General features: G+C 49.4%; 1 protein-coding gene across 2 annotated transcripts in view; it reads right to left on the reverse strand.

The window, feature by feature from the left end:
* The window catches only part of SLC15A5 (solute carrier family 15 member 5), a 115,515-nt gene that overhangs the window by 59,091 nt on the left and 33,103 nt on the right, over positions 1 to 23,321 (reverse strand). For both annotated transcript variants that reach the window (XM_085886875.1, XM_085886874.1), the window contains exon 2: positions 17,522 to 17,744. In XM_085886875.1, coding sequence (XP_085743001.1) covers positions 17,522 to 17,744 — 223 coding nt within the window. The remainder of the gene's footprint in view (positions 1 to 17,521; positions 17,745 to 23,321) is intronic.

A 23,321-nucleotide genomic window follows, 5' to 3' on the forward strand; every position in this document is an offset into this window, starting at 1 on the left:
TTTCCCTCACACTCACTGTCGCTACCAGACAAATCAAAAGTCCATGTCATCCATTATTCAAAACCAAATGTTTGATTTTTTCAGCAGAAATGAATGAAGCGTTTGAGTCGACCAATCGAATGTGGAAACACACAGAAAGCCAATACAATCACATAGACCACCCACCCGAGTAATCTACGTGCAGCCTTTGTTGTTCTGGAGATGACGTCATGTGGGTTACGCCCCGTTCAGTAGATTTCGGCAGAATTTTTAGAGGCGTTCCCGAAGAGGTTTGTTTTTTTAATTTGACATTTTTCAGAAAAGTATTGTGAAAAAACATTGTCAGATCAGAAATCACGATGAAAAACTCCTATAGGACATATGAGGCCCCGTGAGGAGGAGTGATGTTAGCGACATTTTTTTAATGATATGATGATGATAGGCTCGGATGATAGGGTAAGGGTAAAAATAGTGTAATATGGCATTAACTCCAAAATGGCTGCTGTGTCCCTTACATCCCTCCTCCTCACAGCGCTATATATATATATATATATATATATATATATATATATATATATATATATATATATATATATATATATATATATATATATATATATATATATATATATACTGTTGTGGTTGACGAAATTCGCAAACCACCATTCAGGTCCCTTAGGTGAGATATCTCTGTAAGTATATGTGTAGTTAGGCCCAAACCCGTTGTTTCGAGGGAATAAATGTCATTCATGCGGGCTGCGACCCTTTTAGATAGCCGTTTTTCTTTTACTATCTTCATTTTGGATCAGCCGCCATTACAACCATTACTACCTCCACCAACCACGTCTCAACAGCCATCACACAACAACCACCAACCGCAACGCCGCTTCACAACAACAGCCACGAGCTTTACCGTCACAACTCGCCCTCGCAACCATCGCATCACCACCATTCCCGCGCCGCTTGTGGGCACCGATACTGGACTCGTGCAGGGCGCGCACCGAGCAGCGGGTGCAGAAGCGCCGGCCTTTCCGAAGAAAACGGATCAAAAACGACTCACGCCCACTTCTGTTCCGTCCTATCGGCGAGCGTGGGGCGATTTGGCCCCGCCTCCAGGTGCGTTGGAGTAATATCGCCATATGCAGATTCGTGGATCAAAAAGCATTCACGCCCACTTTTCCTCGGTCCAATGGGGAGCCAGTTAGAGGTGAAGGGTCGGAGGTAAAGGGTCGAAGGTGAAGGAGCGAGGCCACGGAGCATATAAGGGGCCGCGCTCGCCAAACAGTTCAGTTCGGAGGGGAGAGAGTGAAGAGTTCGGAGCCAGTGAAGAGTTGGGACGAGTCAAGAGAGGAGACGGAGAGGGCGGTTGGACGGAGCTGTGGAGAGTTGGAGAGGTGGCGGCGGCGAATGCAGTCGAGGGGGTGCTTGTGTCAGAGTCGGGGAGCTGCGGAGGGGAGAGGCCGGCAACGCGACCGAGGTCGTGGTGGAGACGCTCGTCGCGGGACCCGAGACAGGGAGATATCCTCCTTCACCCCGAGCATCAACAACCCCCTCCTGTTTCCCCCAGCGCTGAGATAGTGCGAGAAGGGGGCCCCGTTCCCACCCCATTCCAGACACTGTCCGCGAGGCCCGCGGAGTCGGGGCGCCACCGCCATTTTGCGGCTCATCAGAGGGGTAGGCCCGACGCGGTCTCGGCCCCAGGCCCGCCTACCCCCCTCATCCTTGAGGGTGGTCCTTTTCTTTTGCTTTGAGTGTATGTGTTGTCGGCGCCGTCTATGAAGTAAAACTGTATAAGTGTTGCCGTGTGCTCGGTAGTCGGTTAGATCTGCATTGTTGCATTTGCTTTTTGTGTATTATTGTGTTTCTTCTTCTTTTACATTTGCTTTTGGTGTAATTGTATATGTGTGCTTTCCGTTCATCGCGAAAATAAATGTGCTTTATGTTGAACTGTTTTCCCGTTTCGCTTCGTCTTTTCCTTTATTGAATCTCCATCTTACTTCACGTAAAGGGTTGGTCGTGGGCTAAAACGCCCGATAATTAATCGAACCGTCGAGGCCGACGATAACACCGCTCGGTTATCCCGATAGTACGGAACGGGTCGCTTAAAGTGGCCCGTGTCCGAAGTCGACCTGCGGCGAGGTGCGATCGCCCGTTCTACCCTCCGTGTGGGTACTTAGGTAGGTCGAATTTGGCGAGCAACCCTATCCCACGCGGGGGCCGATTGGCACGATCGTGGTGAGGCCGAAAGGTCCACCCGTGACTAGTTCCCGGCGTTAGTCCGAGAGGGTCACGACGGGATTGTCCGTCCGGTGGGCGACGTGCTGCGATTCGAGTTACGTGGCCGTGCGCACGCCGGCGGGCGCGAATCCGCAACACTGGTGTCAGGTCGTGCGATATAAATTCATCGCCCTCCTCGCGGCTCTGGTATCGGAGAACGGGAAAACGGGCTCTCCTGTCTCCAGCTAAATTCACGGGAATCGGTCCAGGGGTGAGAGGAGCGACCCCCGATTCCCTCCAAATTACGAGCGAGCTAAATTAACCCTTTACGAGAAGCAAGATGGCGTCTCAAGGTGAGCTGGAGCCGGGGGTATTAGAAATGGATGTAGAATGTGTAGAATCCATGGCTCAGGATGAAATCCCCGTGCAGGAAATGTTGGTTGTGCAGGAACATGAACTCCCCCAACTGAACCCAGAGCCCGAAATGGGTGCGGCGGCGGCCGTGGTGTCTGACACCTCCCCTCCCCCTCTCCACCAAAACCCCCCGATCCTTGCCGAAACGGCTCACCCAAACGCACCCGACATGGCCCAGCTATGCGCCATGCTGGCGGCAATGACAGCAAGGATGGATGCGAATACACAAAAAATGGATGCGAATACACAAAAAATGGATGAAATAAAAAGCATGAACGAAAAGATGGATACAAACACAAATGAAATGAAAAACGAAATGAAAGGCATGAACGAAAAGATGGATGCGAATACACAGCAAATGAACGGAATGAACAAGCAAATGAAGGAAGAAACTAAAAAGCTGCGGGGTGAGACGCAGAACATGGGCCGAAGCCTGCAGGCGGGCATGAAGGCAGTGACCAGGGAGCTAAAAATGGCGACTCCACGTGTGGGAGCGAACGAGCTGGAAGGGGGTGCAACGGCTGTCAGGCCCGCGGTGGAGGCGGGTGACAAAATAATTCGGGGGGCGTGTTGGGCGTGGGTCGTGACAGAAAAAGTGACGGTAACCGAGAGGGAAAAACTAATTGGGGTGACGTGCACGAGGGAGATAACAAGGGAAGAGACGGAAATGATCGTTGAGACAAGGGAGGTAAAGGGTGAAGAGGTGACTGAGTTGGCAGAGACACGGGAGATGGGAACGATAGAGGGAAGACTACATGATGAAGACGGGGTAAGTGACGCACACACACACACGGAGGTAGTGGAGGATAATGGGGGTGAGCTCGCGGACTGGGTGGAGGCCCGGTGCGAGCAGTTGGATGGCCTCCTCCAGGAATGAGGGGAGGGAGTATGCCCCCTTGAGGCGAGTCACGACCAGGTGAGTTCGGTCGTGCTTTGCGAGGTTGAGGGGAGGAGTGCTGTGGACAGGTGCATGGAGAGCTTGGGGGGTATAGAGGCCCCGGAGACCCTTGTGGGGACACGAATCCCCAGTGTGGTTGTCCCTGTGTGTGTGGTGCAAGGTGTGAGTGCGTCCCCGTGTGTGGAAGCGACCCCGTATGTGAGTGGTGTGGTGACGATTGTGCCGGAGTACGTGCTTCCCAGCATGCCGTGTGTGGGTGAGGCACCGTGTGTGAGTGTCGCCGTGTGTGTGAGTGAAACGGCCAGTATGAGTGAGGCACCGCGGGCGAGTGCCCCCGCGTGTGTGAGTGGTATGGTTTGTGTGAGGGAAATGGCACGAGTGAGTGAAAGGCCGCGAGTGAGTGGAGCCACGTGTGCAAGGGTAATGGCATGCGTGAGTGAGCGGCCGAGTGTGAGAGAGACAGCGTGTGCAAGGTCGCTGTGTGGAAGGGAGATGTCGGTCGGCATGTGTGAACATGCAGCCGCGTCTCCCGGTGTGAGTTTAATGGTGAGGTGTGTTAGCGTCATAACACGCAGGAATGCGTGGGTGGAATGGAGACTACGACGGCGACATGTAAGGAAAGAAAGCCGAGTAGCGGCTGTAGTTGTTTCGGGGACCGTGCCGGGTTCACCCAGCAGTGAGCACGAGGTCCGTGCTGTGCAACGCACGAGGCCCCCACGTGCTCGCTTACGAGAGTGAAGTCCCGGTCCGGAAACGCACGCGGTGGATTTGCCGATCCCGCGGACGGACAAAGTTTAGGCAGGATAATGGATTTGGACCGGACGGGTTCTCCACGCGATCGTGTGTGTTAAGCTCCAACGGGCAAAGCACTTGTGTTCGCGTGGGGAACCCCTCGAGACGTGGGGCTTGTTTTGTTATGCGCACGGTGACGTCATGGTTGCACGTGGGGTTGGAATCCGGCAGGAGGGGTATCCCTGCCGGATGGTACCGTCCAAGGAGGGACGAGGTACACGTGCAGCTGCATGACGTCACGGGCAGGTGCAAAGTGCGTGAGCTGTGAGTTGCCGCGCTGGTGCTGCGCATGTAAAAAAAAAAAAAGCAAGCCTCACTTTCGGGTGCACAGGATTCCTGGGCAAGGGGTGGAAGACCCCCTTGAACTGGGCACAGGATGAAACTATTTAGGGGGAAGGGTTATCTTAGTTAGACCAACTTCATGGGGCAGGGGTAAGTCCTCATGGAGTCCGTGGAATGGATTAGTTAGAGAGATGATAGCGAGATTTAGGTTGGGTAAATAATTTTTGGGACATTTGAGACAGTGACAGACTTGTGAATGTGTAGTGGGGACGTAGCTTAGCTACGTAGTGTTAAAAGGAACGTGCTGTAGTTTAAGGGACGACGTGGGAGCACGAGTTAGTTAGGGGATGTAGTTAGGAGGATGGCAGAGTTCAGCGGTGTGTGTGTTGAAGAGTTGGTGAGTTGTGAGGTGAGTACTTGTTGAGTGAGTGAGGCCAGCGGGTCTGTGTGAGTGGAGTGAATGGGGAATGCATGGTGCGATGAGTGATTGGGGGGAGGAGTGACTCCCGCCCAAGGGACCCCGGGGTCAGTGTAGAGTGAGTTAGGGGGTTAGTCAAATTGAAAAATGGAGGTCGTTTTGCTGTTGGTGGGAGAGTAGGCTCGAAACCCGTTTGGAGGGGTGCAGGAGCCCTGTTGACGGGCTGGGAGCGTGGCTGCGAAAGGTGAGTATCGCTGAGTGGGTACCCCGGGCACCAGGCTAGTCGGCCGTGGTAGGCCAAGGGCCCATGGGGGGCCGGGATAGCGTAGTGGGCACGGGTGCGCCTGCTTGGTGCGGGGGCCCGGGGCACCATTAGCCGTGTGGGCAGTGTTGTGGGCACGGGTGACCCTCGGAAAGGGGCCTGGGAAGCCAGCCTGCCACGTGTGCGTTTCAGGGGAGGTGCCATGGGGGGGCATTCCCCGGTGTTAGGGAGCTGGTAGGCTCGGAGGCAGTGTAGTGCCCGGGGGTGCCATAGCGGGAGATTCGGCAGAGGGTCGTGCCTGCCAAAGGGAGCCACGTGTCCCAGCCATGAGACCGTGTGAGGGCACGGAGAGAAAATTGGGGGGCGAGGCCCGAAATTGTAAGGACACCAACACAGGCGACGCGAATCTGGGTTTATAGAACCAATAGTTTAAGCGAGAGGCGCTTGTTGAAAGCCCCGGGGTAGTTTAACAGTTAAATGGATTGGGAAGATTAGGAAGTGTACCCCTCCGCACCATCCATCCCCTCGCTCTTGTTGTGGGCCGCTGGACCCACTTTGTGTTATCGATCGCTGAACTCTGGGGAGACCATCCTGAGGCTTGAATTGGGCCTCGACCCAGGACGTTAGCTCTCCCTTATTCCCCTCCGGGAAGGGAATGTAGGGGTTGGGAGTAGGCTAGGTGACAGGATAGGTTAGCCGAACAAGGACGATAAAGGGGGTTAGGGGACGATTTATAGTGGGGAAGTAAAAATAAAAAAATAAGTTGGGGCTAAATTGGGGTTTGGACAAATTAAGGGAGTGGGTATGGACAGTGACAGGCAAAGGCGATAGGTTGGGAGGGAGACCGTAGGGTAGGTCCGAGCCCGCCTTCCGAGTGGCCAGAACCACGCACTCCCTCCACCAACCTCCACTGAACGGCGAAGGCTGGCCAGCTTCATCTGCTGGCTGCGTTGCTGCAAGGCAAAGGCCGGCCCACTTCATCGGCAGCTGTTGTTTTGCTGCAAGGCCTGTGCCGGCTGGATCGTCTGCAGCTGCTGTGCTGCAAGGCCTGTGCCGGCTGGATCGTCTGCAGCTGTTTTCTGCAAAGCCTGTGCCGGCCAGTTCGTCTGCCGGCTGTGTTTGCCTGCAACGGCCTTCTTCTGCGGGCTGTGTTTGCCTGCTACCTTTGCCATGCCATGCCCACTGCCCCTGTTCACCAGCCCCGTTCATTTTTTGCTTTGCCCCCCCCCCCCTGTTCATTGTCATGTGCGCCAGGATCAGAAAGCAACAGTTTGCAAGCTGCAAGAACTGCCCTGTTGGCAGCTACAACACGGGCCTGCAGTGGCGGCCCGTGCACCGTGTTTGTGTTCATCCCTCCATTCGTTGTGTTCATTGCGTGTGCCACTTGAGCTGGCACGGAGACTACGTTTGTGCAGCCCATGCACCGTTGTGGTTCACTGCGTTCAGTTCAAAAGGGAAGGCCTTGGACTGCGTGTGAGCAGCCGGCCACGTTCCCTGTCACCTGCATTGTTTGAGTCAGAGACTGCATGCGAGCAGCCTGGCTCCCTGCTAACTGCTTTCTTTTTGCAGAGTTCATTGATCCTGGGCCATGGTTTAGTGTAAAATTTGTAAGTTAAGGTTAAGATGTACTGTACATATGAGTGCGCCCCGGCATGTCTGTCCTAGCGCCGGCAATTTTATTTAAGTCGTCCGTGTGAGTGAGTTTGTTTAGGTAGTTACTCAGCCCTCAGGTTATTTATTTTGGGGACACGAATACCATGAATGTCGCACTCAGGGATCCGTAGGTAAAATGTACTAGGGGAAAACTACACATGATGGCACACGAAAATTTGACGACTCGGGACGAGTCTGTAAAAAGGGGAGGGGGTAGTGTTGTGGTTGACGAAATTCGCAAACCACCATTCAGGTCCCTTAGGTGAGATATCTCTGTAAGTATATGTGTAGTTAGGCCCAAACCCGTTGTTTAGAGGGAATAAATGTCATTCATGCGGGCTGCGACCCTTCTAGATAGCCGTTTTTCTTTTACTATCTTTATTTTGGACCAGCCGCCATTACTACCACCACCAACCACGTCTCAACAGCCATCACACAACAACCACCAACCGCAACGCCGCTTCACAACAACAGCCACGACCTTTACCGTCACAACTCGCCCTCGCAACCATCGCATCACCGTCATTCCCACGCCGCTTGTGGGCACCGATACTGGACTCGTGCAGGGCGCGCACCGAGAAGCGGGTGCAGAAGCGCCGGCCTTTCCGAAGAAAATGGATCAAAAACGACTCACGCCCACTTCTGTTCCGTCCTATCGGCGAGCGTGGGGCGATTTGGCCCCGCCTCCAGGTGCGTTGGAGTAATATCGCTATATGCAAATTCATGGATCAAAAAGCATTCACACCCACTTTTCCTCGGTCCAATGGTGAGCCAGTTGGAGGTGAAGGGTCGGAGGTAAAGGGTCGAAGGTGAAGGAGCGAGGCCACGGGGCATATAAGGGGCTGCGCTCGCCAAACAGTTCAGTTCGGAGGGAGAGAGTGAAGAGTTCGGAGCCAGTGAAGAGTTGGGACGAGTCAAGAGAGGAGACGGAGAGGGCGGTTGGACGGAGCTGTGGAGAGTTGGAGAGGTGGCGGCGGCGAAGGCAGTCGAGGAGGTGCTCGTGTCAGAGTCGGGGAGCTGCGGAGGGGAGAGGCCGGCAACGCGACCGAGGTCGTGGTGGAGACGCTCCTCGCGGGACCCGAGACAGGGAGATATCCTCCTTCCCCCCGAGCATCAACAATCCCCTCCTGTTTCCCCCAGCGCTGAGATAGTGCGAGAAGGGGGCCCCGTTCCCACCCCATTCCAGACACTGTCCGCGAGGCCCGCGGAGTCGGGGCGCCACCACCATTTTGCGGCTCATCAGACGGGTAGGCCCGACGCGGTCTCGGCCCCAGGCCCGCCTACCCCCCTCATCCTTGAGGGTGGTCCTTTTCTTTTGCTTTGAGTGTATGTGTTGTCGGCACCGTCTGTGAAGTAAAACTGTATAAGTGTTGCCGTGTGCTCGGTTGTCGGTTCGATCTGCATTGTTGCATTTGCTTTTTGTGTATTATTGTGTTTCTTCTTCTTTTACATTTGCTTTTGGTGTAATTGTATATGTGTGCTTTCCGTTCATCGCGAAAATAAATGTGCTTTATGTTGAACTGTTTTCCCGTTTCGCTTCGTCTTTTCCTTTATTGAATCTCCATCTTACTTCACGTAAAGGGTTGGTCGTGGGTTAAAACGCCCGATAATTAATCGAACCGTCGAGGCCGACGATAACACCGCTCGGTTATCCCGATAGTACGGAACGGGTCGCTTAAAGTGGCCCGTGTCCGAAGTCGACCTGCGGCGAGGTGCGATCGCCTGGTCTACCCTCCGTGTGGGTACTTAGGTCGGTCGAATTTGGCGAGCAACCCTATCCCACGCGGGGGCCGATTGGCACGATCGTGGTGAGGCCGAAAGGTCCACCCGTGACTAGTTCCCGGCGTTAGTCCGAGAGGGTCACGACGGGATTGTCCGTCCGGTGGGCGACGTGCCGTGATTCGAGTTACGTGGCCGTTCGCACGCGAATCCGCAACAATATATATATATATATATACATACATATATATATATATATATATATATATATATATATATATATATATATATATATATATATATATATACATACATATACGTAATTTCAGTACTTTTGAGTATCATAGGACCTTTAAAGGGAATATACAAGCAAGGAATATTTACAATGATGCAAATTAAAACACTAACAATTCCCCCTGAAAAGACGGGCCCAACACGCTCAGACGCACACACAAAAGAAAAGAAACCAGGATTCTATTGTTCCCCTCGCAGCCGTGAGGAGAGACGAGCTGGAGATCAGAGTAAAAGAGTACCTGCCGTCACAGGGAAGCGTGCTCGGAAATGCGTGCTCGTGCCAAGCTCGTGGTTCGGGACGGAACCCGCGTGGTGAATCGTTGGGGGCACTCGAACTCCGATCCGTTCACGTACCAACAAAACCGCCTTCTGCATGCAGCCACCGACAAGCGCAAAACAACCACGGATCCTTTCGTCGACTCCACTCCTGTCCACAGAACTCTTGTCCACCAAACTCTTCGCGCCAACGCCAACGACGACACTGACAACGACACACGACCTTCCGTCCACACAACTCGCGTTTTTCCACCACTCCTCCAGCACTGCTTGGGGGCTACATCTCCTCCCACACGGGGCGGGGCCTTGGCGAGAATCATCTCACTGTCCGTCCCTCATTGGCCTACGGCCACACCCTTCTGATGTGGAGCCGTGGCCTTTGCTCAGTAGTCCCGAATATTCCTCGTGCCCACGTGGCCTTGCTCGCGCAGAGAGTATCGGGATTTGCCCTGAGAAAATCATCGTACCAGAGGAGTTCGTCTGTGGGGATGGAGCGTGATGGGCTGGTTGGGTCGCGCAGATGGGATGGTAGATGTATGGGATGTAGATGGCTGATGTAATAACCTAACTGAAGACGTCACAATGCACGTTTTTGAGTCTCCCACTAGACAAAAAGGAAAGGGACCTATCTCACAACGTACTTACCGGAATAACTGACTTTTGGGACCTGAATGTTGAGTGCTCATGGTTTCCAGATCCGTAACAATATATTCATGGGGAGAGTTAATTAAGAACATAGGCAGCAACACCACCACCATGATTTGAGCAGGGCCTCTCAAGTGCAGGAGGAAGTAGGTACAGACAAAAATAGATGTCAGGGACATCCTGTATGAGAAAAGTTTCCAGAAGAAAAAAAATGCAAGGAGATTTAAAGGCAACCTGGATGGAGATATCTCACTTCACAATCCTCAAAAGTACAAGGCCAGCAGCATGAGGGAGAGAGGTGTGGTAGGTGGGGGAGACCAATGGTTGGGGGAGTGGGAAGTGAAGAGGGGTGGGAGGCAGGAATGAGACAGGGGAAACAAGGGATTGAGCTGCTGGGAGCGGAAGCTTGTGCCATATTCAAATGACGATGAGGTCACAAGATTTTAGTGGAATTATGCAAAATTCTCATAACTCTGTGACCGTTTTTCAGGCTCTTTGTCGGTCACGTGATTCACGTGGTTGGTATGTTGTCATTTATTTTATTTAAAACGAGCAAATACAACCCGTCGCTTCACTGATGGGGGTGTGAAGGGGATGGGGGGTTGAGGTAGAGAAGGAGAGGGAGAGAGAAGGGGAGGGAGAGAGAAGGGGAGGGAGAGACGACAGAGGGAAGGGAGGGGTGGGGAGAGGAAGGAGGGGAAGCAAGGAGTGGGTGAAGAAGGAGAAGCTCGGAAGGGGAGAAGAGCAAGGAAGGGGGTGGAGATGGGGAGAGCAATGCCACACGAAACGTTGGTATCCACTGCGGGAGGGGAAAAAAAAAAGAGAGAGAGAGAGAGAGAGAGAGAGAGAGAGAGAGAGAGAGAGAGAGAGAGAGAGAGAGAGAGAGAGAGAGAGAGATACATTTTATTTGGAGGGGGGAGTGAGGAGGGGACAGACAGAGAGAGTCAGTGGGGAGGAGGAAAAAAAAAAAAGATCGATGAGGGGTGGAGGTTAGCAAAGAGAGTGATATGTGACGCTTACTGTCAGAAGACAAATAAAATTTGTCTTCTCAGCTCAAAAATCTCAGCTGTTCACACAACGACACAACAGAGTTTGTAAAGTAATTTGCTGACACATCTGCAAACACTTTGATATCCCACTTCCAGAAAACTTATGGAACATTAACCAAAAGCAATCACTGAAAACGTGAAAGTACCACTCACGTACGACCTCATGATCCCATCGAGCGTGAACATAAAAACAAAGCGTTGCGATCACACACACACACACACACACACACACACACACACACACACACACACACACACACACACACACACACACACACACACACACACACACACACACACACACACACACACACACACACACACACACACACACACTGGTGCCAAACGACATTGCAGTATTTGGTTCGTGGGCGCCAGCAGAAACCACTATATTTGCTGTGTCTGTCTGTCTGTCCAGACTCTCCAGAGCATAGCTCCGTGACGTTTGATGCGATCTTGATGAAACTTGGACACAAGCTCGATATCATGGTCTGGTTGTGTCTTTTTGTATGAAGGGCGTCCCACGCCCCTTGTGGGCAGAGCCACGCCCACTTGAACTTTTTATCTTTTTTTTTCTCGCAATTTCATTTCCTAAAAGCTGTGCGTAATGTCCATAAGTACAACATATAAAAAAATCCGATTTGATTTGGTCAATTTTGATGGAAGAGAAAGGTTTTTACAGTAGTGCTTCCTCAATAATCATAATACCCACGAACCATCGTCGCCTCCCGGCTTGTCATTTGTATATCCATACACACACGTGCAATGTACACACGCTTCAGGTGAATAAAAACGACGAACATAAAGATTTACCTTGAAACGGCATTCTTTGAAAGAGGATTCAAAATGGGAAATTAGCGAAATTCAATTCAAAAATGTATCGAACCACAGAACACCCAATACTCGACCTGTACTCGACCTGTACTTGACCGGTACTCGACCTGTACGAGACCTGTACTCGACCTGTACTCGACCTGTACTCGACCGGTACACGACCTGTACGAGACCTGTACGAGACCTGTACTCGACCAAAACTCGACCTGTACTCGACCGGTACTCGACCGGTACACGACCTGTACGAGACCTGTACGAGACCTGTACGAGACCTGTACGAGACCTGTACGAGACCTGTACGAGACCTGTACGAGACCTGTACTCGACCTGTACGAGACCTGTACTCGACCGGTACACGACCTGTACGAGACCTGCACTCGACCGATACTCGACCGAAACTCGACCTGTACTCGACCAATACTCAACCGGAACTCGACCTGTACTCGACCGTTACTCGACCTATACTCAACCGATATTCGACCTGTACTCGACCTGTACTCAACCTGTACTCGACCTGTACTCGACCTGTACTCGACCTGTACTCGACCTGTACTAGACCTGTACTAGACCTGTACTAGACCTGTACTAGACCTGTACTAGACCTGTACTAGACCTGTACTCGACCTGTACTCGACCTGTACTCGACCTGTACTCGACCTGTACTCGACCTGTACTCGACCTGTACTCGACCGGTACTCGACCTGTACTCGACCTGTACTCGACCTGTACTCGACCTGTACTCGACCTGTACTCGACCTGTACTCGACCTGTACTCGACCGGTACTCGACCGGTACTCGACCTGTACTCGACCTGTACTAGACCTGTACTGGACCTGTACTCGACCTGTACTCGACCTGTACTCGACCTGTACTCGACCTGTACTCGACCTGTACTAGACCTGTACTAGACCTGTTCTCGACCGGTACTCGACCTGTACTCAACCTGTACTCGACCTGTACTCGACCTGTACTCGACCGAAACTCGACCAATACTCGACCGGAACTCGACCTGTACTCGACCAATACTCGACCGGAACTCGACCTGTACTCGACCTGTACTCGACCGATACTCGACCGATACTCGACCGGAACTCGACCTGTACTCGACCTGTACTCGACCGATACTCGACCGATACTCGACCTGTACTCGACCGATACTCGACCTGTTCTCGACCTGTACTGGACCGATACTCGACCTGTACTCGACCGGTACTCGACCTGTACTCGACCTGTACTCGACCGATACTCGACCTGTACTCGACCTGTACTCGACCGATACTCGACCGATACTCGACCGATACTCGACCTGTACTCGACCTGTACTCGACCTGTACTCGACCTGTACTCGACCGATACTCAACCGATACTCGACCTGTACTCGACCGATACTCGACCTGTTCTCGACCTGTACTGGACCGATACTCGACCTGTACTCGACCTGTACTCGACCGATACTCGACCTGTACTCGACCTGTACTCGACCTGTACTCAACCGATACTCGACCGATACTCGACCGATACTCGACCGATACTCGACCGGTACTCGACCGGTACTCGACCTGTACTCGACCTGTACTCGACCGGTACTCGACCTGTACTCGACTTGTACTCGACCGATACTCGACCTGTTCTCGACCTGTACTGGACCTGTACTCGACCTGTACTCGACCTGTACTCGACCTGTACTCGACCGATACTCGACCTGTACTCGACCTGTACTCAACCGATACTCGACCGATACTCGACCGATACTCGACCGATACTCGACCGGTACTCGACCGGTACTCGACCTGTACTCGACCTGTACTCGACCTGTACTCGACCGGTACTCGACCGGTACTCGACCTGTACTCGACCTGTACTCGACCGATACTCGACCGATACTCGACCGATACTCAACCGGTACTCGACCTGTACTCGACCTGTACTCGACCTGTACTCGACCGATACTCGACCTGTTCTCGACCTGTACTTGACCTATACTCGACCTGTACTCGACCGAAACTCGACCTGTACTCGACCTGTACTCGACCGAAACTCGACCTGTACTCGACCAATACTCGACCGGAACTCGACCTGTACTCGACCTGTACTCGACCTGTACTCGACCTGTACTCGACCTATACTCGACCTGTACTCGACCGATACTCGATGCCTTCACAGCTCGAATGAACATGGCGAACACCTGGTCAGATGAACCTCATTGTTTTTTTAGCCGCGTCCGGTTGCGAACGCTGGCTCTAAGAGAGCTTCTTCTTCCACTTCTTCTTCTTCTTCTTCTTCTTCCACTACTCACAAAACCTTTAGGACGCGGCGGTTGGACACATTTGTCCTTGTTAAAGATGTATCGATGTCGAAGTGAGAGGTGAATTACAAATGGAGATCGCACTAAAAGGTTAAACAAAGTGATGTCCTGTAAAATTAGAATTGCACATTTTCAGTAGATGAGACGCCTCCCGAGGCACCCACCGCACGGCACCGCGGGGCCCAACACAGGCGGAAACGGACATCCTCGTGCAAATTAATTCTCACCAGTGTTTTTCGAATATTTTGTTTTAACCCTCCATAATATGCCCGGTTTTACAACGAAATTCATGTTTATTATTATCTTTAGGTCGTTGGCGTTTGTTAGAGTTTTTTTGACGAGGAGTTTGGATCTATCTGTACTGTGCATGCGCGAACTTTGGGTGGATGATGGAATACTACTAGGTGGATGATGCAATACTACTGGGTGGATGATGCAATACTACTGGGTGGATGATGCAATACTAATGGGTGGATGATGCAATACTACTGGGTGGATGATGCAATACTACTGGGTGGATGATGCAATACTACTGGGTGGATGATGCAATACTACTGGGTGGATGATGCAATACTACTGGGTGGATGATGCAATACAACTGAGTGGATGATGCAATACAACTGGGTGGATGATGCAATACTACTGGGTGGATGATGCAATACTACTGGGTGGATGATGCAATACTACTGGGTGGATGATGCAATACTACTGGGTGGATGATGCAATACTACTGGGTGGATGATGCAATACTACTGCGTGGATGATGCAATACTACTGGGTGGATGATGCAATACTACTGGGTGGATGATGCAATACTACTGGGTGGATGATGCAATACTACTGGGTGGATGATGCAATACTACTGGGTGGATGATGCAATACCACTGGGTGGATGATGCAATACTAATGGTTGGATGATGCAATTCTACTGGGTGGATGATGCAATACTACTGGGTGGATGATGCAATACTACTGGGTGGATGATGCAATACTACTGGGTGGATGATGCAATACTACTGGGTGGATGATGCAATTCTACTGGGTGGATGATGCAATTCTACTGGGTGGATGATGCAATACTACTGGGTGGATGATGCAATACTACTGGGTGGATGATGCAATACTACTGGGTGGATGATGCAATACAACTGGGTGGATGATGCAATACAACTGGGTGGATGATGCAATACTACTGGGTGGATGATGCAATACCACTGGGTGGATGATGCAATACTAATGGGTGGATGATGCAATTCTACTGGGTGGATGATGCAATACTACTGGGTGGATGATGCAATACTACTGGGTGGATGATGCAATACTACTGGGTGGATGATGCAATACTACTGGGTGGATGATGCAATTCTACTGGGTGGATGATGCAATTCTACTGGGTGGATGATGCAATTCTACTGGGTGGATGATGCAATACTACTGCGTGGATGATGCAATACGACTGGGTGGATGATGCAATAGAGATCCTTACATCAGCCTCATTGTTTCACTCGGCATTCAACACACCGCTCGTGAGAGACGATGGACATCACTCCTCGGAAGCGGATGAAGATTTTTATGCTATTCGAGCACTATGAGAAGTCACAGAGAGATTGCAATGATTGTAGGTCTCAGTCAGTGCTCCCTCTCATGGATTATCAACCAAGGCATCACAACTAGATCTCTGTCAACAAAGCGTAAAGGAAACTGTGGGGAAAAAAACTTAAAACGACACCGAGAAACGATTTGTTTTTGATTCGTCAAAGCAAACTTGATCCTCGAAAGACCAGCGATGATCAGCAAAAAGATCTAGTCAGATCAGGAGTCGCTGTGAGTTCCAGCACTGTTCGAAGAAGGCTCCTGAATCTGGATCGGATAGCCCAATAACCAGTCAAGAAACAACTACTGATGAAGAAAATGATGGGTAAAAGATTGCTATTGGCCAAGAAGTATCAAAACTGGACGAAGGAGGACTGGCAAAAAGTGATGTTTTCAGACGAGAGCCACTTTTTCGTTCAAGGACACAGGAGTCAACATGTTCGCCGTTCCCCAGGAAAGAAGCTCCGTGAACGTCACATCGACCAATGTGTAAAACACCCTGAAAAGAAAATGTTCTGGGGTTGTTTCAGTTATGCTGGCGTGGGATCTCTTCGTCCCATCCATGGGATGATGAATTCTGCCCAATACATTGAAGTGATAGAGGAAAAATCGATTCCACACATGCTGATGGTTCAGTGGTGTTCCAGCAGGATCTTGCTCCTTGCCATACGTCGAAGGTGGTGACTAATTTCTTCAAAAGAAACAAGATAAAGGTGTTGGACTGGCCGGGAAACTCTCCGGATTTGAATCTGATTGAAAATCTGTGGTCCATCATTAAATCTCGCCTGCACAAAATGGACTGCACCACAAAAACCAAGCTTATAGAGGCCATAATGCAGCTATGGTACCATGACGAAGAGATCAAGGAGAACTGTGAAAACTTGATAGATTCTGTTCCAAAGCGAGTTCAAGAGGTGATAAACAATAAAGGCGGACATACTTACTATTAAAATGTGACAAAAGTTGACAAGATTACACGAATAGATGATCATTTTGATTAAAATTCTCATTTTCATTGTTTTTAACGTTTGAGTCAATTAATTTGCACAAGGGTGTACGTCGAATCGATGTGAGATTGAAAGCACATGTACTTTTTCCCGAAACGAACAACCAAGCAGCTTCGAGAGTGCTCGCCAAGTGGCTTAAGCATTCAAGCAAGCATCCCAACAAAACGGTCGATAATAAATGGCTTCCTTGGCACCCAATTGGTGATTACCGAACCGTCATATTCAACACACACCTCTGGGAGATGCCCGAAATGTCACGTATGTCCGAATTGGACAAATTAACACTTTTCGAGGAGTCGGAACAGCTTGTAAGTTTGATTCTGGAGCTTAAATTTTGTAATTCTTCTTAGTGAAAGAGATACTTGTGGTGATCCCATGTGCGGAAACGAAATAAAACTATGAACGCTGACGTCTCTGGGCATTTATAAGCATTGCAATGTTCGCAGCAATCCATAGCTATGATAAATAGCTTGTTAAAAGTTGTGGCCTGTTCCAAGTCAAGGTAAGATTGAGCAGGCCAAAAAACATGGCGGCTTACACCCCAGCGAGCTTACCCAGGAAAAGCCTTCAGACCCCACACAGCGAGGTGGCCGAGGATCGCCTGTGAAGGATATTATTAAATAAGGCCGTTAATTATCTTCAAAAGGGGTGTTTTCATGAACCCAAACACAATTTTCACTCTTGCACTTCCTTGGAGTTCCCTTTGTGTGCATGCAAAGTTTCAGGCTGCTAGGTTTTATGGTTTTGGAGTTATGGAGGAGACACACACACATACTGACACACTGACACTCACACACACACACACACACACACACACACACACACACACACACACACACACACACACACACACACACTGCCTTTTATTAGTGGAGATAACTTACCACTCAAAGAACGTCAATGCGTTTTCTGTGTGCAGTTCCTTAAGCTGAAAAGCACAAATGGGGCTGAAGTTAGCTCGGACGCCACTACTGCCGAGCAGGACCAATAGGAGGGACACGTAGACGACGATTTGTTGATCTCGGGGTCCAAGAAGGTGAATGACTCGTTTGCCATCACTAAAGAAATCTTCAAATGGAAACGCTGCCACAGGAAGCATAATGGTACCTTGGAGGACACCAGAACCACACCGTTAGAGATGTTACGAAAGAAACTTGTCACGTCACAATGGTTGTAATTTTGAAATCCATCTCAAAATGTACAGCAGAACTCGTCAAGAGAACACAATGAAATGGCGATTTCATAATGGAGCAAAGTTGTAATGTTAATGAGCAACATGTCTAACTTTACACCATTTGATGTAAACGACACACAGCTTTCTCTAATAGTATTTACTCGTGATGCTCATGCTGGTTGGATTATTCACGCGAAAATAAAAGCCATTGTTTCCTCCATTAAAAGAGACGTGTCCCCTGAGATGTATCAAAATTAACGTTTATAATTATCAACACGTGATCAATGGCAGTTCATCACAGAACATGCCAAAGATTAAAACTCGACTGCAAATCGAAACTTCTTGAACAATCACATCATATCAAGAGTTGTTTGCTTGCAGACAATTGGTGTGAACCCAAAGAAAGCTTCACTTATTGAAAGCAACAATGACAAATGTAATAATTTCGACACTTAAGCAAACGTTCAAAAGTATCCCCGTGGGGTGCCGTTGATGCAACCACAATAGTCCAGATGCCAAACAGCCATTTCAGGGCGAAGCGTGCTTTAGCGTCATTGTGAAGTTTTTTGGTTGATTCATCATCTCTGAGCTATGCTGAATCAGAATCAGCCGGGAGCCAGACTCGCACCCTTGAGGAATTTTTTTTAGAGGAAAAAAACAAAATGGCCACCACCGACTTTCGATAAATTCTGTTTTGGGCTATATCTTCACTTCTAATGCACTTACACATACAATTTTGGTGTCGACTACTATGTTTCATGCGACAGACAAGGTAAACGTTGATGATTCTCTCAAGATTGGATGACCACAGATGGTGGAATTTGAATCTGGATGGCCAACAAGCTTCAACAAGTCACTAACCAAGAAAATGACCCTGATGACTGACCAAAAAGAGCATCAAGCTGGATGGAAGGCCAGTATATGATACCGAATTGATCTACACCCGAGTCTTACGTCTCCAACAATACAGTGGTATTGATATCAAGGATGTCCTCTCTTACGAACTGTCCCCTGTCCCAGCCTCCTTGTTTGATGACAGCGGTGTGATGCGGGCTCAGTCAAAAGCAATCCTGAAGACGAAACTCCAAGTTGAGCAATCGAGTCAAATCCAAGGTGTTCCAGATGCTGTCATCATCGATGGATGCGCCATGTTATGGACTGTACATTGGCCCACAAATGGAACAGTTGATGATTATGTGATCAACTTCATGGGAACCATCAAATACCACCTGGAGTGTTGTGACGTCTACCTGATTTTCGACAGGTACATCAAAATCAGCATGAAAAAAATGACGAGATCCAGTCGTGCCGGTCACGATTCAAGTCGAAAACATCAACTCAACTTACACACAACACTTCCAGCACAAAAAGTGGTCCTAAATGTAGCCTACAACAAAGTTCAACTGATCGATTTGATCTGTCAGTATCTGATGACCCACATTGTGGACAACCAGACCAAACTGGTGATCACTGGAAAAGATCCTACACCAGTACAAGTATGGAACAATTCCACTCTCCAGAGACAGGATCTGAAAACACACCATGAAGAAGCAGATGTCATCATCATCCATCACTTAGTTAGAATTGTATCAGGTGTCAGTGGTGACTCACACATCAAAGTGGTCTGCGATGATACAGCCGGGTGCTGTTTTGTCCTGTTAATTCATTTCTACCTCGAGGAAAAGATGACTGTGGATGTCAGCATGGAGAGTCCGTGTGCTGGGAGGGCGAACGTAGACATTCGCCAAACAGCACTGAAACACAAAAGCATCACCAAATATCTGCCTGCTGTACATGCTCTGACCGGATGTGATACTGTGTCGTATTTGTTTGGCATTGGAAAGGCCACAGCGCTGAAGGTACTAATGGGTGGACATCATCCCACCTTACTTGGTCAGCTGGAAGCAGACGAGGAAAAGATGATATCTGAGGCAAGTACCTTCATTGCTGCCTGTTATGGTTCCAAAGTCGAAGGTGATATGTCCACACATCGGTATCAGTTGAGGACGTCTAAGATGGACAACTCCAAGACTACCTCAGCTCCGAAATTGAATTAGTTTCCCCCATTGCATGATGCCTTTGTTCAACATGTACAGCGCGCTCATCATTGTCATTATATGGAAATCGGCCACTCAATCAGACCCTCCGAACTTGGATCCCATCAAGTATGGATGGCAAGAAGGTGAGGACGGTGCGACGTTGTGTCCAACCACACTTCCACCTGATGTGTCTGCTGCACCAGTCACCATTCTGCAGCTGATCAAGTGTGGATGCTCCACCAGCCGGCCATGTTCCACTGGGAGGTGTGGTTGTGTGGGAGCACAGATGTCATGTTCGATGTTTTGCAGTTGTAATGCTGGATCAGACTGTTGTAACGAACAGACAAGGGCAGTAGCTGCTAATCATGATGATGATGATGACGAAGATTGAACATAATGTAGAACATTGCATCCTTAACAAAGTTAATATTTGGTTACCTAAAAATAAAAGGTAATTTCAAAATCATATACATGGACATACTTACTTTAAGACAAATTCCAAAGTCATAGTCAACTATCCACATGTATCCGGATATATTTGTGTAAAAATTGCATTCCAAAATAATCATCAATTCATTGATCATTGCAAGTCAGTTACTTCAGCTGTCATTGACTATTATTATACATAGTATTAATATTGGAGGGTTCATCAAATTCAATTTCTTACTCGAAGTGATCAGTGGAACTGCAAAATAACCATTTTTCATATTAAAATGGTGGCCATCTTGAAAATATGACAGGTCTAATATATACACCTTCAATTTTATCATTATCGGATTCCTTGACCATGAAAACATCGTAGTCGACACCAAAATTGTGTGTGTAAGTGCATTAGAAGTGAAGATACAGCCCAAAACAGAATTTATCGAAAGTCGATGGCGGCCATTTTGTTTTTCGCCTCTAAAAAAAATTCCTCAAGGGTGCGAGTCCGGCTCCCAGCTGATTCTGATTCAGGATAGCTCAGAGATGATGAATCAACCAAAAAAAACTTCATAATTACGCCACAACATGCTTTTTCACATTTCCGCTGGAATACAAGGAGGGTTTGTAACACACCACAATGAGCAAGGATGAGCCTTCATCCCTCTGCTCTCTAATCCTTGGAATAGATTCGCCACATCTGCGTTGTCTCGTCCCCTCCTTTTAGTCTTTTAGAGTGCTGCCCATCATCACCTCATGCTCTCTCCTTTAACCACCGCTGACCTCTCTTCTACTCTCACTGACCTCCTCACCCCTTCTTATTCTCTCAATAAACTCCTCACCCTCTTCAACTCTGATCAACCTTCTTACCCTCTCTTCTAGTCTCACTGACCTCCTTACCTTCTCTTCAACTGTCACTGACCTCACCTCCTCACACCCTCCGTGATGCTGTGTGAATCATGCATGGGCCGGACTCTTGGACGAGCTGTATGGTGGATCCCAGGGCTGAGGGGCCTTCATCAGAATGGGAGGAGGTGATGAAGATGGGGCACGGGGAAACGACGGAACATCTTGTGTTGATAAAAAGAAGAATCATATCTCAAGCAAAGAGCCACAGGTCTCCGACAGGGGACATCATATGTCTGTGCGGCCACTCTGAGCAGCAGGAAAGTGCGATGTAAAAAATATGACAACACCTTCTCAATCGAGGGAAAACATCACCATGCAAAGAAACATGATTATGCACCAAAGCAAGAAGCTGTAAAGGTGCTAACTGTCTCTCCACCATGAAAAACAACACTGCAGAGCCGAAAACTACAAACAGAAACCGAGAGTGTTGAGGAGAAGATATAATAATCCACAATATGGGAGCATGTGTAGGAGCAGCGTGTCGCTGCATCCACTTTCCACCAGTATTCCAGGGGCCTCACTCTGGCTATCTCCCAACCAGATGCCTGGCCCATCCACATCTCCTTGAGATGCCGATCAACCTGCTGCAACCATGAGGTACGTGGTCAGCCCATTGGCCTCCTCCACTCACGAGGCTCCCTCGCTGAAAGAATCTGGTGAGCAGGATCAGTGTCAGTAAAATGAGCCACATGTCCATACAGCCGCAGCTGACGCTCACGGACGATGTAGGTAACAAATCTCATCTGAGTCTCTCACAGCAACCGCTCATTGGACACAAAGTCTGACCAGCAAGAGCAAAGGATTCTCTGACGAGACCTAGTACGGAAGGAATCTAGTCTCCATCTCAGATCCCTGTTCGGAGTCGAAGTCTCACATCCGTGAAGCAAGACGAGAAGCATGAAGGATGTAAAGACTCAGATTTTCGTCCTCCTGCATAGGTACCAACAGTGCCACACCCGATGATCCAGTCAATCCATGACTCCCCAGACACGACCCAGACGTCTATCATCCTCTGGCTCATAATATGCGTAGACATAAATATCACTGGCAAGGAAAGTGAATCTCTCTGTGACCTGAACATCCTCACCACAAAGAGAAACAGACATGATACCATTATCCAAGATGTCAAGGAAAGCCTGCATCTTAGTTTTGAGCCAGGAAAACCACAATCACAGTGGCTCTGACTCCTCATTCAGTGCCTGGAGGGTACCCATAAGGATAGTTAGCGTCTCTGCAAAGATGACTGGATCATCTGCAAAATCAAGGTCAGAGATCTTGACATTCCCAAATGATGCACCGCAGCTTCTTCTCTCAGACATCCTTTCAATAATCCAGTCCAAACAAGTGCTAAAAAGTATGGGGGCAAGAACACACCCCTGATGAACTCCAGTAACAACTGTAAGTAAGTTCGGGATGGAACCACAACACCTCACAGCACTCTCAATTCCAGAGTATAGTTCAGACATCAGATTGATTAGTTTTGGTGGCACCTCAGGAAGACTGAGAATCCTCCAGAGGGCATCCCGATTCACAAAATCGAACACTTTGCGGAGATCAACATAGTCTGCGAGCAGCCCCTGTTTGCAATGAGGGAGAACAATTCCCCTCTGCTAGTTAGTTGGGATGATGTCTGTGCACTTAACAAAGCATATAACTCCATTAAATGACACGAGTACAGCATTTCCACCAACTTTGAGAAGTTCAGCATGGATGCCACAGATCCCAGGAGCTTTACCCCATTTCAACTGGTTCACCATACCCTATGTTTTCACAAATGAAAGTGACCACAGTTGATTGGAGGGTCAGCATGAGGGATAGTAACACACCTGACATCCAACTGAACAGCTGGTGGGTCAGCCTGGTGCAGCCACTCAAAGTAACCAGCCGGCCTAGCAGGCATTCACTTCAGACACCTCTGTCAAGAGCCCGCCACCCTCCGCTCCAATTGCAGTGCATGGAGGGACGGGCTTGGAGGAACTCAATGTATGAATTCCTCTGTAAGCAGGACAAGAATCACTTGACCACAGGTGATGCTCTATCCATTTACAGATTCCTCCATGTGGACCTCCTTGTCCACACTCAGCGTATGTACAGTTTTAAACCTCAGCTCCCTGAGTGGACAACACCTTAGCACCACCACAC

The sequence above is a fragment of the Eptatretus burgeri genome, chromosome 6 (genome assembly GCF_056783735.1).
Source record: "Eptatretus burgeri isolate ZD-2024b chromosome 6, Ebu_testis_v1, whole genome shotgun sequence".
In the NCBI taxonomy this organism is placed as follows: domain Eukaryota; kingdom Metazoa; phylum Chordata; class Myxini; order Myxiniformes; family Myxinidae; genus Eptatretus; species Eptatretus burgeri.